Source organism: Mauremys mutica, chromosome 5 (assembly GCF_020497125.1).
Source record: "Mauremys mutica isolate MM-2020 ecotype Southern chromosome 5, ASM2049712v1, whole genome shotgun sequence".
Lineage (NCBI taxonomy): Eukaryota > Metazoa > Chordata > Testudines > Geoemydidae > Mauremys > Mauremys mutica.
Window position 1 is genome coordinate 99966827 of NC_059076.1, and position 16900 is coordinate 99983726.

General features: G+C 40.5%; 1 protein-coding gene across 1 annotated transcript in view; it reads right to left on the reverse strand.

Annotated features, from left to right (window-relative positions):
* Positions 1 to 6171: 6171 nt before the first annotated feature.
* The window catches only part of N4BP2 (NEDD4 binding protein 2), a 72717-nt gene continuing 61988 nt past the window's right edge, over positions 6172 to 16900 (reverse strand). Inside the window, exons 16-18 of the mRNA XM_045019139.1 lie at positions 16375 to 16543; positions 13267 to 13390; positions 6172 to 9768 (exon numbers count right to left, since the gene is read on the reverse strand). Coding sequence (XP_044875074.1) covers positions 9723 to 9768; positions 13267 to 13390; positions 16375 to 16543 — 339 coding nt within the window. The 3' untranslated portion in view covers positions 6172 to 9722. The remainder of the gene's footprint in view (positions 9769 to 13266; positions 13391 to 16374; positions 16544 to 16900) is intronic.

The window sequence follows — 16900 nt, forward strand, 5'->3', positions numbered from 1 at the left end:
ATTTCCTTTGAGGCACCATCATCCTTTCTCTAGGAAAATACTTTCTCTTTTACAGGCTCTCATGAACAGAACACACATACATACAATCCACTGACCCCAAGAGCCTCCGATACCCACCCGCCTGCCTTTCCTGTTTCCTTCAGTGACTAATACAAATACAAAAACTGCACTACCGCGCCCAAGAAAACCACAACCCTTTCATAATGGGCAGCTCAACTCCAGCCCCTCCCGCACACTCACATACACTAGGCAAGATATATAGTAAGTGGAGAATAACAGTGTAAAATCAATGAGCATAAGGGGCAAAAGTACCTTGTATTTCCCATAAACACAAGAGAGAGTGTGTACTGCTTGTAATCTTATTCTGGAATGTGAGTTGAAGACTTAAAAAAAAATCCTAGTAGAATACTAAACTTATAATGAGCGAGAGATTTGTATATTAAAAATACACTCACCACAGAGCAGGTCTTCGGCTCTGACAAAGCCCAAAGTCACAAGAGCCCTTGATTTAGGGGAACCAGATATGTAAAGACGACACTCGGTTTTTGTTTAAACAACTTTTCTCGCCCTTTTCCTTGTGAAAAAAGCCTTGTAAACAAAAGCTATATCTGCACTAAAAAGCCTGTGCTGGCATAGCCCCCTAGCATAGACACAGCCTACACACCAACAGAGGGAGTTTTGGGGGTTTTTTTGGACTGGAACATTGCCTTGAATAACATAAGCTGTGTTGACAGAAGCAGTCTTCTATCAGCATAGCTGCGACTACACTGGGGATTTTGTCACTGCACTCCTGACTGACATAGCGATGATGGTATAAGTTGTAAATGCAGACATAGGATTGGTCTACACTGAAAACTTACATCAGCATAGCTACGTCCACACCCCGAAAGATGTAGCTATGCTGACTTCCCCCCCGGTGTAGACAGTGCTAGGTGTAGACAGCGCTTCTGTCCATCTAGCTATGGCCTCAGGAGGTGGATTAACTACAAGAGAGAACCCATCCCATCACTGTAGTACATGTCTACACTGAATCTCTACAGCAGCGCAGCTGCACTGCTGCAGCTGTGCCACAATAGCGTTTTAAAAGTAGCCATATCCCAAGTACAACTGATCACTAGGGATAAAAAGAACAAGCAGCCAGACTCCACTATCCTAGTAGGAAGTAATCGGCTAGAGGCAGGAGGAGATAAAAATTCTCCCTCTACTATACATACACACTTAATATTATTGTTATTCAATAGTACCTACAGGCCCCAGCCAATAATGGGGCCTCATTGTTGCAAGTGCTACACAAATGCATAGTGGAAGATGATAAACACCAAGGAGCCGAGCATATTTGGAAAGACCAGACAGACAAAGGTTGGGAAGAAGTATTATTATCCTCATTTTACAGATGGGGAATTAAGGCACAGAGTGTGTCTTGCCCCAGGACATACACACATTTTGTGGCAGAGCGAGCATTAGAATCCGGATCTCCCAGCTGCCATTAGACCATTGTTCTTTCATAAATGTAAAATGAACCACTTAAGTTTGGGGTGTATCCAAAAGATTCATTTTGCTCATACTCCCAAATTCTTTAGGCCAGTGCTGTGCGTATAAGTGCAACAATGGTGGAATTGTTTCTTGGGCCTGTGTAAAAATGCTAAGGCTGACTCCATTTGCTTTCAACATTGTTGGAATCAAAAAAGAAGAAAAACCTCACATCCAAAAGATTACCATGACGCCAAAAGGCTACATCAATCTGCTGATTTTAATGTGATGGGTGATATTGTAAATGTGTTTAATATTTTATACAGTTTTTCTAGTATTTTCCTGTGCCCAAAGTGTGCCAGGCAGCTTGGAGTATAAATAAGCCAACACAGTCCCTTCCCCAAAGAAGTTGCAATCTTATTTTAGACCTAACACAATGAAAGAGGTAACAAAACAGCCTGGGAGGGCTGGGAGGAGGGACAGGGTACAGAGCAATATGGTGGATCTTTTTTCTCTCTTAACAAATAACAAGAACAACTTTAACAAAAAAAATCCTAAGGGCCAGACCTTGTGTTATATCAACTGTGACCTCTAGTGGTGGCAAAGACACACTGCTGTTTTGCCAAATTCTTTGTTATAAGCAATGTTCTGCATTTGCTGTGATTTCAAAGCCACAGAATGTGCTTGCTACGTAACTGGTTCTGAAGCTCCCATTTTTCCTGAAAAAGCTGCCAAAACTTCCAATCCCCCTTTCAGCTTCTACAATTAAATTAATATTGTCAAGACAAACATCTGTAGCATGGAAAAAATATAGGAGCTACATGGCCTGAATGTAATATAAAAATAAGTAACAAAAAATGCTGACCCACTTGTATTATTCATGTTTAATTCAATAAATCCTCAGGTTTTCAAAGTTGCTCATCTAGGTGGGGGAGTCTGGTTTGAGGGCACGCTCTATGTCCTTGGAAAGATAGTATCCCATTTCCAATTTAGAGATGATAGAGCTTCTTACCTCCTCCCCTATTTATACATGGCAGAATCAGGTTAATCAGATCTATGGTAGGGTAGAAAAGTCAAGGTGTCTCGGAGACCAACTTTCTTAGTTTATAGAGTCTTGAGGGCAGTAGCTCTCTACTGACCAACATTCCTTGCCATTTTTCTCTGTTCATCTGCCTCTTGAGCCAGGATTCTGGTTCTGCCACAGACTTTCTTTTGGTATGACAGACTTTTGGCAGTGCAACAATTACTGATAGCAGTAGAAAGGTCCAGAGGAAAAAGATTGTTAAGATTGTAAAACAGTTGCTGCATTAAATTATTTCAATTAAAGAAGCAGTTTTAAATTAATTTATAAAGCTTCCAACAAGGAATATAAGACTCTCCTCTTCATATAGAGTAGTGTGTATAGAACTGCAAGTGCCAAAACCCTTTAAAAAGGGATGGACTGAGAGTTGTGTGTGTGTGTATAGTACACACAGCCATCACAATAAAATGACGATTGAAAACAAATGAACCCTTTAAAATATTTTCCTATAAAAATACAGATTTCAATAATTTAACTGCAAATTGAGAATTTTAATAATAATGCCCATTTCTTCTTTTCATCAGTAAATCTCATGACATCCCTGTGTATTATCCCCATTTTACAGATGGGGAACTGAAGCACGGAGAGGCTTAGTGACTTGCCTATTGTGGTGCAGGGAACTGAACCAGGACTCCCATGTCCTAAGCCAGTACCCTAACTGCTGACCCACCCTTCCCCACGATGTACTGTGGCAGATGTCAACTCCAGATCTCCTTCCTGCCTCACAACACAATCAAAATCTAGCAATGTACTGTCAGCTTGCCCAGAACCCAAGGGACCCCTCTATTATTATTATTTGTAATATCATAGCCTCTAGGAGCCCCAGCCATGGATCAGGACTCCATTTTACTAAGGGCTGCAGAAAAACACAGAACAAAGAGACAGTCAATATGTACATGTACTGCTATCCTTCATTGCAGGTTAATCATCTGTGCAGGTCCAAGACAGCAGAACAAACTCACACAAGAACTAAGGACATCACAAACCTCACAATCTTCCTTTCCAAGTTCAAGGTGTACTTCTTTGACATGCCTTCTCCAACATAAACACGAAGCAGCATGTACATATTAAAAACAACTTCCCTCCTGAAAAACCCTGCCCTACCACACTGCACACAACATTCTCCCCCTGGGGAGAGGACGAGAGATAATGAACCACATGCGATACATTAGTAACACTGCTTAATGCACCCCTGGAAGACATTGAGAAACCAGTGGTGAGGGTAGTACAAGAACTTGTATTATAGGCAGGGCTTAACCATTGTCATGTTTTTGTAGGCATCATGGAAAAGGGGAGTTTTAAAAAAGGATTTGAAGGAGGTACCTTCACAGGGAGTTCCTCCCAAGCATCAAGGGCAGCATGGGAGAAAGTATGAATGTGATTGTTTGAAAATGTAACATGGAGGCAATGTAGGCTGGCCTCATGGGGTGATTGGAGGCAGGAGTTGACATTATGATAGTGAATTATAGGTAGGATGGGGATAGGCCATGAAGGACCTTGAAAGGGAAACAACTCATGTTTGATGTGACAGAGAAGGGGGCACCAGCAGAGGGATTCAGAGAGGGGTGACATGGTCAGAGCGACAGGCTAGAAAAAATATCTTTGCAGCAGCATTCTGAATGGCTGGGGCTGGGGCAAGACTGAATTTGTCAGGGCCAGAGAGAAGGATGCTGCAGTAACTGAGATGACGAGAGCCTAGACACAAGTTTTAGCTGTGTGAATGGATAGGGGAAGCCATATCTTAAGAGTTATGTAGAAAAAAAAATCTGTATGAAATTTTAAATATAGCCTGGATGTGAGGACCTAGACAGAGGTCTCTGATCAAATAACGCCCAGGTTATGGGACTGAGTGTCAGGCAGAATGGCAGTGTTTTACATAGTAATTGAGAAAGGAGGTGGGAGGAGGACTTGTGGAGAAAAGGTTAGGAGCTCTGGTTCAGACAAGTTGTGCATGAGCTGATGGCTAGATACTCACAAGGAGACAGGCATGGTTAAGGTAGGTGAATGCTTCCCCAAAGAACTGGATTCTATCCCTGTGCTGCCACAGAGTTCTACTATATGATGCTAGACAAGTCACTTAAAACAAACTTTTTACAGGTAGTGACTACTTGTGCATTCATTTTCTGGGTGCCTGACATGGAGACCCTTGTGTCTGATTTGCAGAAGTGCTAAGTGCTCACAGTTAGAACTGAAGTCACTGGGACCTGTGCTTCAAACACATTTAATACTGTATAATGCTAAGGACTCTGAAAAATCATGTCAAGCATCTCAAACTGGGCATCCAAAATTAGTGAATACTTTTGACCTTCATCTCTTTGTTCCCCATCTGTAAAATGGGAATTACCACTCCATCTCACACAGGTGGCGCGAAAATAACTTCATTAACACTTGCAGAGCATTCATACTATAGTGACAAAGGATGCAGAAAAGCCCATGAGGAAATCAATAATTCTGTCTTCAGATCAGGGTTTGACTAGTGTGCTCTAAATAAGAGCTGGGGCAACACATTGAACAATGAGAAAACCAAATATTGAACAGCTGCTCATTCAGTGAGGACCATCCGTCTTGTGCACTGAATGAGGCAGGGGTTCTATGGAAAAAACAATATGTGACCATGTAATTAAAGACTATCAGAATGCACACACAGAAGATGAATTAAGGTTACACTGGCAACCTTAATTCTGGCATTTCCTAACATCTGAGTGCTTGACTTTGCAACCTTCACAATGTTCTCTTAGTGTTGGGGAGGGGTTGTGTGGATGTGTACACATAGGTGCACTAGAAGAAAAACTCCTTGCACAGCAATGAAAATAAACATTTCATTAGCTTTGCTCTCACCTTTTCAGCCACAGGAAGAGAGTGGCCCTGCGCTGTAATTTAGGATTCCAAACTTGATAGGCTGCCTCCTTACCTGTTGAAGTCCCTTGATCAATGTAGACTTAGGGTCAGGTCTTGTAGGTTGCTCAGTGACCTTCAGCTGACTACAGGTGAAGATGAATCAATAAAACCTCTGAGGATTACTCAGGCTCTTGATACTCATCTTTCTCCTCTGGGCGATAAGGACTAATTATTTTCCTCAACAGCTGGAGCTAAATATGTGTAAGGATGAAGTATAGCCTGTCACCTGTTAGTTACCAGAGCCAGGATGGCTCAGGTCAGGCCAAGGGAACAGTGCCAACCTCAGCATGTACTTAACCCTAGCATTAGCATGCACACATGCCACCAGCTGCATCTCCTTGCCCCCTAAAGTTTGTAGAGTGGCTGTAAGTATGGCAGCTGGACTCTGCTCCTAGCACTCTCTTGACATAAGGTTGGAATCTAACTTACCCTGAGGCTGCAGAGGTGCATTGGGGGTGGGTGAGAAATGGCTCCTTCTACCTTTCTCTCTCTAGTTCACCTGTGCAAAGCACAGAAGGATCTACTCTTATTTGGCTTCTTTTCAGCTACTGAAAAAACACAAAGGAATACTGAACCAATTACCTGATTTTCAGAGATGCTGAAAATTCCATTCACTTTCCATTCACATCACTGAAAATTAGACCATGAATCTGTTACTTTGTATCCCAGAAGATGACTTCAAGAAAAGAAACAAAGACAAGCTTTCTTACAAAACTCCACAACTACATTTTATTTTATTTCAAACGTTGACAATGTTAGTCTTTGAAGGAAAGACTGAAGATCATGTTTGTGGTAAAATTCCTTTATTAATCTAGATTTCATTTGTAAATTCATTTTGACATAAGAAACCCTAAATGCAAATTACAAAACTGTATTCCAGTAAAAATGAGCATGATAGTTAACAGTAAATGTACAACTTTATACAAATAAAATTCTTTTTTTCATATTCTAATTTAAAAAATAAGTGTATATCATCTATTATACAGGTCCTAATAACTTTTACAATGGATAGCTGCAAACCTGTACTTTTATTATGTGCACTTTCATAGGTATCAGTCATTTAATCCTCATCAGAGCTTGCCCATTAGTTGAGATAGTAAGATCATTTTTTTTTCTTTTTAAAGAAAAATAACCTTGCTACCACAGAACTGTGAAAAGTCAAAGTATTCTTCTTTTTCAGTGTGTTCTACTCCAGCCTCTCTTCAATTCTGTGAAGAGGGCTAATTACCATTCTAGAAATGTGAATTACATTTAAAGATATAAGCACTGGTAATGAAATTCTATGTCTAATGCATCTCAACACTTTTACAACGACATTGGTTTAATAATACCAACACTGGGATTATCCTCTTATCCACACATGTTCTGCACATGTTTGATGAACACGCTGGATGTCAATGTGGATAAATTCCACCGCTTCACAGTAAAACTTAATTAGAATAAAAGTTCTGTAGGGCATGCAATGAATATTGCTTATATACAGTGCATGATTATTAAAATCGTCTCCTTATAATGTAGTATGGGGCATCTATAAAACTGTAAGAATGAGGACTCCTGAATTACAAAGGTTTCCAACAACTTAACCTCAAAAAGGTACCGCTATGACTGTGTTTAAGATGACCTAACTAAGCCTAGAAAAATATTTAAAGTTTAAAAGAAATTGAACCACAAACTATAAAAAAAACCCAAAAGCATTAATAAAAAGGACCAAAGTATTTTAAAAATCAGTTTTGCCTTATTATTTTTATAATCCCTGGAAATCTGAAAGATGATCTTTAATTATTTTTTTTTTAAACAAATCTGTTCCTTTACAGAATCATGTTTTCTTTCATTGCATGTGCATGTATGGGTCTGTTATTGAGAACTGCTCATGAATGCTAAGCTTCTGACATTAACTTTTCTTTAGGAAGAAGTTTTGAAGCATTTTTTTAAATTTAATAAATTGAGTGAACTTTAAGAACAAGTATTTTTAAAAGAAAGGAGTCATATTTTTGGCCTACTAACCTCTACAGTGTCCTGTTAAATAAAAGGAAAAGAAGAAACTGGTGCATACCTATTTTAATAGTGTATGTTCTTTCAGAGTGCTGGTGGTAATACTTTAAAGTTTGAAATTTTCATAGTAAAAATTATGTCACTGATTTCTTCTTAAAAGGACACCGTAAAGGCTGGAAGTCCCAAAAAATGTTACCTACTTCAAAATATTTTAAAATACAGTTATTTAAAACAGTTCTTCCCATTATAAAATAAAATTATTGGGCTCCCAAAACAAAGGCTATAAAAATGAAAAAAAAAGTTTCAATGTTTCTTCTGGAAAAGTAGGCAAATAATCCAAGATAGAGAGGAGGTTTTTTGTATATCCACCACTCCTCTTCCACTCTGGTTTTCTCCTCCTTTTTAGGTCCCAATTCAGCAAAGCAGAATACTTTAGTCCCATTGCTTTAATGAGACTTAAGCACATGTTAAAAATGCATTGCTTAATTGGTACCTTAGGGTTAGATTATACACCACGGAAATCAATGGAAGTTTGGCCATTGATTTCCATAGAGAAGGATCTATTTATCTTATGTTATGACACTGCTGCCCGTTACCATATTCAGGCCCCTAGTGCACAGTGCAGAAGTGTAAAAAGAACTCTGCTCTTAAGGACTTTAAGAGCAGGGTTCTTTTATATTTGAACATTTTGCCTACAGGAACAGGGCAGAGAGCTAAAGTGGAGAGACAAATCGTGTACATAAGTAACCACAAACCAAAACACAGTTATTAGAGGGTATGTTTACACTGCAGCTGGGAGGCATTATTCCTAGCATGGGTAGACAGACTTATGCTAGCTCAGTTCAAGCTAGCATGATAAACATAACAGCTTGGACACTGCAACACTGGAGGCATCCCAGGCTAGCTGAGTACAGGCCTGCCTGGCCCCCGAGGCCTCAGTGGCACATACAAATGGGGTGGTGCATGTAAATTCTGTTATTTGTGTGCATACAACTCCGTGTACACACAAACAAAGGGTACTGTTTTGAAAATCCCCCCCCCAAAAAAAACTGTTACTGACATACTAACTTAAGAATATGAAAAATACCTCACATTCACCTATTAACATTATTTCCAGTACATAACTCAATTGTTATGAAAACAAAGTTTCACAGAAAAGCTTTACAAACTATTATATTAAAGGAAATTTATGCCTCTCAATTTTCAAGGCTGTTACATACTATAATAAAAGCATATTTTAAGATGTTCCATTTTGTTCTTAAAATAAACACTCTGTTTACTGAAAAATATCTTCTAAGTATGGGGGGGCAGAGGCATTATAAGCACATTTTCTGGATCCTGAAGAACCATTATTGCAAAGAAATTCTTCCTCTAATCTGATCTTTCCAGTTACGCAATTACCACTATACTACTATAATCTGTTTTGCTGCTCGAAAATGTGCTTGAAATGCCATGCAGTTAAACATAATATTTACTACTGGATACATGCCAATTTATCTACTTATTTATTTATTTTATTATACACAGATAAAATGTAGGTAGAGATGAGACTACGGGGTTATGTTTTTTTTCCTTAAAGAATTAAGGTGCATTAATAAAATTTCCTAACAGACTTTAGGTCCCAATCGAGAGTCCTTATAAAACACAACTCCTATTGACTACAAGAAGAGTTCTGTATGAATAAAGACATCAGAACTGGCCCATATTTTCAAGAAAAGACCACTTAAAGATCATGGCTCAGATTTTCAAAAAGAGCCTTTGAGTGTTAGGCACCCACCTGCCTTGGGTTTCAAATTTCCATGGGGGCTGGATACCTTGCTCCTTTAGGCTCCTTTGAAAATCTCAACTCAAAGTTCTAAAACACACAATAACTATCTTTAAACAAGTTAACTTTTACTGTGTATATTTTAAAGTTACAAAATCCACAACTATTAAAATGTATTGGGCCAGAGATAATCTTGGGCTCTGTCTTCACTGAGAAGGAAGCAGTGTTTGAAAACGGAGACCTTAATTTCTCTTTAACACTGCATCTATTGTTTAGCAGTATTGCAGGTCTGTACTGCTCATATTACAATCTCTGTAAGAGGATCTTCCCTTTGAAGTTACGAAAAAATACACTTCACTCTTACCATTTTATTGGAAACACATGCTGTCAAAACTAATTGCTATAAAATAAGTTGAAAAATATTTCTATTAAAATACTGTTTTTAAAGTACATTAAGTTATAATTACTGATACTGTTTAAAGTTTCTAGTTTCACATTCCCCTTCTTCACATCTTTTTACTTCAGCATGACTTTCAGGCAGCCTGGTTTTATTTCTGTGAACCTGTTAAACAAGAGAAGATTAAGATTCAAAGTTTATATTATGCCCAGTACCATATCTCCTAGTCCTAGAAAATGAATAAGGTTGTCATCCAGGAGTAGGGTGACAAGATTTCCAAAGTGAAGAAATCAGGACATCCTCTATTTATAGAGTGGAAGGTTTTACATGGGATGGTTTTGGTACGGTCAGAGAGCTGTGAACAGTAGGGTTTTGGCAACTGGAATGAGAGAGAGAGAAAAAATTGCCCAATCCTCCTAATATCTGCTATGCTTTTATCTTTCCCACTCTTCCCTATTCTTCTGAAGAAAAGCAAATGTGGTACTCATCTTCAGAAAGAGAAAGAAGAGGATTCCTGTAACTGCCATCCTGTAAATCTAACTTCAACTCCTAATAGGATAATGAAACAAACAATAAGGGTGGGAAAAAGAAAGATCACACAATACCGATGGTACAATTTTCAGAAACGTGCAGTGTTGACCAAACTCCACGGCATGAATTTATAAAGTACAAATTTTGAATTGATTTTAGACATTGTCACTGATCAGAGAGCGGTGTCTAGGGTGGCACTGCAGTGTTGATGTTAAACAGATTGTACTTCATCTTTTTTTAGAGATCATCATTAATGAAGGTGTTTAACGAACTTTACAGATTATACAGAATTGAAGGACCAGTTAGGACAAAAAAATAAAAAGGGACCTAAAGAGATCAGAAACACGGTCATAAAATAAAAAATTAGATTAATTTTTGTAAAAAGCAAAGTAGTACATCCAAGACAAACAGATTTTCAGCGAGGGGGAAAAATTTGGAAAGAAGTACTAAGAAGAGAGATTTTGGAGTGATAATAGAAGAGGAATCAGACATGCATTTCTAGTGCGATATGGCAACAAAACAGGCCAATACAATTTTGAGGCAGGATATGTAAATGAATCACTTCATAGAGCAAGGAGACAATGATCCCTCTTTAGATAGCTTGAATATTGCACTGGTATGGGTACCTCATAACTAGAAACAGTAACAAACTGGAGGGAGTTCAGAGGTTTGGAGGGATTGATTTATGAGGAATATATTTGAAGATATAACAGAAGGGAGAGGAATTTATTTATAGCTCAATGAAATTAAGAAATGGAAAACTGTAGGTTGAATATAAAAAAAATATTCATAGGCTGCAGAATTATTTGAAATGCCACATGCTTCATTGCTTGGGACATGTACAGGTAAGTCTTGTCTACACTGTGCATTCTCAGATCTTCTCCAATTGGCGATCTGACACTGGAGTAATTCTCCATTGGGAGCTACCAATAGTAGGAGTACTAGAGCAGGGGTTCTCAAACTGGGGGTCAGGACCCCTCAGGGGGTCACAAGGTTATTACAGGGGGGGTTGCAAGCTGTCAGCCTCCACCCCAAACCCCACTTTGCAGCCAGCATTTATAATGGTGTTAAATATATTAAAACATGTTTTAAATTTATAAGGGGGGGTCACACTCAGAGGCTTGCTGTGTGAAAGGGGTCACCAGTACAAAAGTTTGAGAACCCCTGCTCCAGAGGATTGGGTGCAGGCTTTTCACCACCTTGCAAACAGATTACAAAGTTAAAGACAAGATGGTAAAAATCCTGCACCCTCTCAACATGAGTGCTTCTCTATCGCCTCAGTACAGACATCTCTAATGACCGGTCAAAGAACTAAAAAAAGTACAACAGGGAATAATACTGCACTGTCAATTTATTGGATGAACTAATAGGTATTTTCTCTATCTTATTTCTCTGATTCAATGATAGTTTAAGAGTATTCTGGAAAAAAAGTTTATAGATTTTTAAAAGTATGGGTAAGCATATGAAATGTTTGGCATGCGTGTATACACTCTTAATAAAAATCTTAATTTTAATATGTTTCTAAGTATTTGTTTCCCTTCATGGACTAGTAATACTTATTGCAAATGGGTAATACTGACAAACTGGGAAATATCTGTATTTTTTTACGAATACGTGCAGGCTTCTGTGTGGTTAATTATGATGGGTTACTTGCTATCAAAGATAACGATATCAAAGATAAAACCGCCTCAGGAACACACCTTCAAAGCAGCCAAGATAGCAATGGCTGGGCCATTAATAGAGAAGAAACTACAAGTCTGACTCCATCCAGGTTAGAATGGTTTACGCTTCAGAAACCTAAACCTTGGATCAAAGGAGATCAAAAACCTCAAGATCCTAGAAAAAAAGGAGGAGGGGTTGGGTGATCTGAGAAAGGCTCCCAGTGGGTGTCAGTGAAAAGCTGACAGGCAAGCAAACTCACACAAAGGAAGGGAAGTAAAACTCCAGGAGTGCTATCTGCTTCTCCCAACTCAGAGATAGAATCAGCTGGGCTGAAGGAAAAACTTTAAAAGGTCTAAGGGTGTGTCTACACTACGAAATAAGGTCGAATTTATAGAAGGCAGTTTTTTAGAAATCATTTTTAAACAGTCAATTGTGTGTGTCCCCACACAAAATGCTCTAAGTGCATTAACTCGGCAGACTGCGTCCACAGTACCGAGGCTAGCGTTGACTTCCGGAGCATTGCACTGTGGGGTGCAAGAACCTCCAGGCTGGGAGGTGGGACCAAGGGGTTCGGAGTGTGGGAGAGGGTTCCGGCTGGGGCAGCGGGTCGGAGTCTGGGAGGAGGTATGGGCTCTGGGCTGGGGGTGCAGGCTCTGAGGTGAGGCCAGAAATTAGAGGTTCAAGGTGCAGGACGGGGCTCCAGGCTGGGGCAGGGGATTGGGGTGCAGGGCTCCAGCTTGGGGTGGAGCCAGGGACAAGGGGTTTGGGATGCAGGAGGGGGGTCAGGGCTGGAGCAGGAGGTTGGGATGCGGGAGGGGGTACGGGCTCTGGGAAAGAGTTTGGGAGAGGAAGGGGGCTCAGGGTTGGGGTGCAGAGGGAGTTTGGGGTGCAGGCTCTGGGAGGGATATGCCTGCCGCAGGAGACTCCCAGAAGCCTGCACCCCAAACTCCCAGGGGGCTCTGCACGCTGCCCCCACCCACAGGTGCTGACTCTGCAGCTCCCATCGGCCGTGATTCCCAGCCAATGGGAGCTGTAGGGGCAGCACTCGGGCGGGTGCAGTGTGCAGAGCCCCCTGGCTGCTCCTGCACCTAGGAGCCAGAGGGATATGCCTGCCACTTCCGGAAGCCACATGGAGCTTGCTGCTGTGGCCAACCAGACTTTTAACGGCCTAGTCAGCAGTGCTGATCAGAGTTGCCAGGGTCTCTTTTTGACTGGGCGTTCCGGTCAAAAAAACGGACGCCTGGCAATCTTAAACTATTAGGATAGTTCATAGAATCATAAATGGCCCCTCAAGGATTGAACTCACAACCCTGGGTTTAGCAGACCAATGCTCAAATTACTGAGCTATCCCTCCCCCCAGGTTGAGCTGCCTTAATTATTTTACAAATTGTATAGTTTTCTAAAACACATTTCAGTGTTTAGTTAGCTGAATGTATGTTCAAAATATCAGTAACAGAAATCTAAGCTCACCTGAAGTTGTGGCTTGTGAGGTATTTAATGGCTGCTGGTTTGATGCGAGCAACTCCTCCCTGGCTATGGTTTCCTCTTCCCGTGATCACACACAGATATGGTTTACCACCAGTCTGCTTGTACTCTGTTACAGGAGGAATTGTAACGGTTACAATGTTCTCACTGCACAGACTCAGCATTTAACAGAACTTTCTTATCCATACATCTGAAAATTTTCACCACAGTGATTTACAATTCTGTTTTCCTACATTAGCTTTAACCGTTATGTATGCATCACTACCATCCATTTTTCCTCTGGCATAAAAAGTAAATTAAATTTGCCATTAGTATTTAAGAAATATGTCTGAGTGAACTGTTCAAATCTGTACTATATCTTGAAACCAATATATTGTGCTCTGTCACAGAAACCTCATGATTTTATAGCAATATCATTCATTATTCATGTCAGACCTGTATTTGGAATTTACCGCCAGTTAGAACATAAGATAGTTAAAAGAGCACAATAAAAAAAACAGCACTTTTAGTACAGAACATGTTTACAAGAACAAACTCATCATGAACATGAAGCAAAATTCTTAAATCTAAACAAATTGCATCAGTTTTGCACAAAGAAATTTTTTAACTGAAATAATTTTCACAAGACACACAAAGATAGGATGAGGAAGAAACATGAAACTGTACATTAATTTTTAACTTCTGAATCAAAGTCAGACTAGCAGGGCAGTAATTTCTCAAACACTGGAGCAGGTTCTTGGGAACATCCTACGGATCAATATAGCATTTCAATACATTCAATACATCTAATCTACTATTACTGTATCGTCTGGAAGGGGAATACTGGGGAGGGGAAGGAAGAGTTAAATTAATCTGGATTTTATAACTAAATAATTGGAGGTGATAACTTTTTCTTTCTTTCTTTCTTTTTTTTTTTAAACTGAAGGGACCACTTACAGATTGGCACTTTGTGTAGGATCTATCCTAATCTTGCTCTCTCCCCTTTATCTACTTCTTTTTCGTATTATCTGTGATCTTTGACAACTTTCAAAGCACCTAGAGCCTGGGATGGGTCTCTTTTTATGTAAATTGAAACAAACAAACAAATATTTCAGTCAGGAGGCTACTGAGCAAGGACGACTCTGCCAGCGTTCCAGAGCTGCTAACAATAAGTGTTGAGCTGCAGGAAATTAAAACTCAATGGATTAAGAGGAAAATATACAATACGTTAGTAAGCAGAGATTCAGGTTTATAGCAGTGGTCACCGACTGGTAGATCATGATCGACTGGTCGATCCTGGAGCCTCTGACAGTCGATCGCAATCTTTGACCACTAAAAGCCTGGCAGCGTAGTGGGGCTAAGGCAGGCTTCCTGCCTGCCCTGGCCCCATGCCACTCCCGGAAGTGGCCAGCATGCCTCTGCAGCTCCTAGGGTTGGGGAGGGGCGCACCAGGGGTCTCCGCGCACTGTTCTTGCCTGCAAGCACCGTCCCCGCAGCTCCCATTGGCCAGGAATGGGGAACTGTGGCCAACGGGAGCTGCAAGGAGGGGCAGCGCCTGGAGCCAGGTGTCCCGCTGGCCACTTCCAGGAGTGGCATGGGGCAGAGGCAGGCAGGGAGCCTGCCTTAGCCCCACTGCACCACTGCCCGGGAACTATCCAGCGGGAGCCTGCAGCTCTCCCACACCCCAACCTTGAGCCCCCTTCTGGAGCCATCACCCTGCACCCGAACCCCCTGCCCCAACCCTGAGCCCCCTCCCGGAGCTTGCACCCTTGCACTCCAACACTCTGCCCCAGTCTGGAGCCCCCTCCTGCACCCAAACTCCCCCCCCAGAGCTTGCACCCCTCACCCCCTCCTGCACCCCAACCCTCTGCCCCAGTTTCAGCCTGGAGCCCCCCTCCACATGCCGAAACCCCTTTGTCCCAGCCCCCCTCCACACGCTGAACCTTTTGGCCCCAGCCCCCTCCCGCACCCCAACTCCAACCCAGCCTGGTGAAAGTGAGTGAGGGGGGATGGAGTGAGCAGGGCGGGGCCTCGGGGAAGGGGCAGCATAGATCCTGGGTTGCACTTAAATTCAAAAAGTGATCTTGTGCATAGAAAGGTTGGAGACCACTGGTTTATAGTATAGGAGTCTCATTTTATGACTAGTATGGATGAGATGAGCAAATTTTGAGTTAATTAGTTCTGGTACTCATATTGCAAGTGAAAGGCCCCATTTAACACCTCAGTTTCCCCTGTATTAGGAAACTGTTTTTAAAGAGATCATTTAGAAGTGTTTTCTATTCACATGGTTATGCCTTACATGGTACGTATGTCTTATAAAACATTCCAGGTGTGTTTAATTTGTAAAGTTAGTATTTTCTGCATTTATTTTTATTACATTTTATTTGCTAAGAAAAGAACATTCCTGCGATACTTGAATGCTTCACTGGGAGGAAAATTAAAAAAACCCTTCATGCACAACTGCACAGAATGACATTTAGGAAAGTTACAATGCTTCTGAAACTTGAGAGAACCCAATACGCAGGTGATAATTTTATCCTAAAAGGCCATTAAGAGATCATTCAGAAATCTGAACATTTTTGTATAAAATGTGTGTTAGGACATTGTTGGATTATGCTGGCCTGCAAACATAACACTTTTTCTTAAGATTTAAAAAAAAAAAAATACTGAAAGAGAAAAGGTGAAAAGATGACTCGAAACGGGAGGGAAGGGGATGTGATTAACTTTGATGAAAAAAGTCGGGATGAAAAATCCATAAAGGAGAAATTAACTGATCTCCTTGATAAAGGAGGAGGAGGAGAAGAAAAGAAAAAAATAGAATAAAGTGTAGTAAAAAGGGAAAGACAAAATAATAGAGAAATACAGGTGGGAAAGGGAAAAGAGAAGCACATTTTATTTACATTTCCATGACACAAAATACCACTATTCACTGGGGATCGTTAAAGTTACAATAAAACCAAGTTGTCTTCAGGTGTTGCTAAGTTGCCTTTATTATTAATACTCATACCCCTTATATTTCCCTGTTTATAAGATGTATTCTTTCTACTTTGGCCTCCTGAGCATAGCGTCAAAGAGATAACTGTGTGCATGGATTGATTATTAGTTTATTCCTACCGTGGCTTTTCTCCTGTAGTACTCTGGACAAGTGATTAATGGCTTCATCTACATGAAGACCATGCAGATCCAAAACATTCTCAGGCAGCAGGGATGCATTTACTTTCTCAAAGATTTGCACAGCAGCAGCATGGTTTGCTTCTTTCATCTTCTGCTCATGAAGGCGACCCTTTATTCATAAACACATCAACTGTTAAATTCTAAGACTTAATCTAAGCTCCATACTGGTTATTAGGATTCAAGATGACAGCACAAGCAGGGTGCTTTTAAATTTTATTACATCAAACTGTGAACTATAATCACAACTGAAATTCTGCAAGTGTGTCACTAAAACCTATTTAGAGGGAGTCATGTGCTGATTTAATCAAACTCACTCACGGGACACTGGTCAAAGCTTGCACAGAGAAGAGATCAGAATGGAAGACACAAGAAAATGAAGGAAAGCCAGAGAGAAAGAAATAAACAGTATAAGATGCCTACATGAACACATAAACCCCATTCGGTGTTGAATTTTAACTTGTTAGTT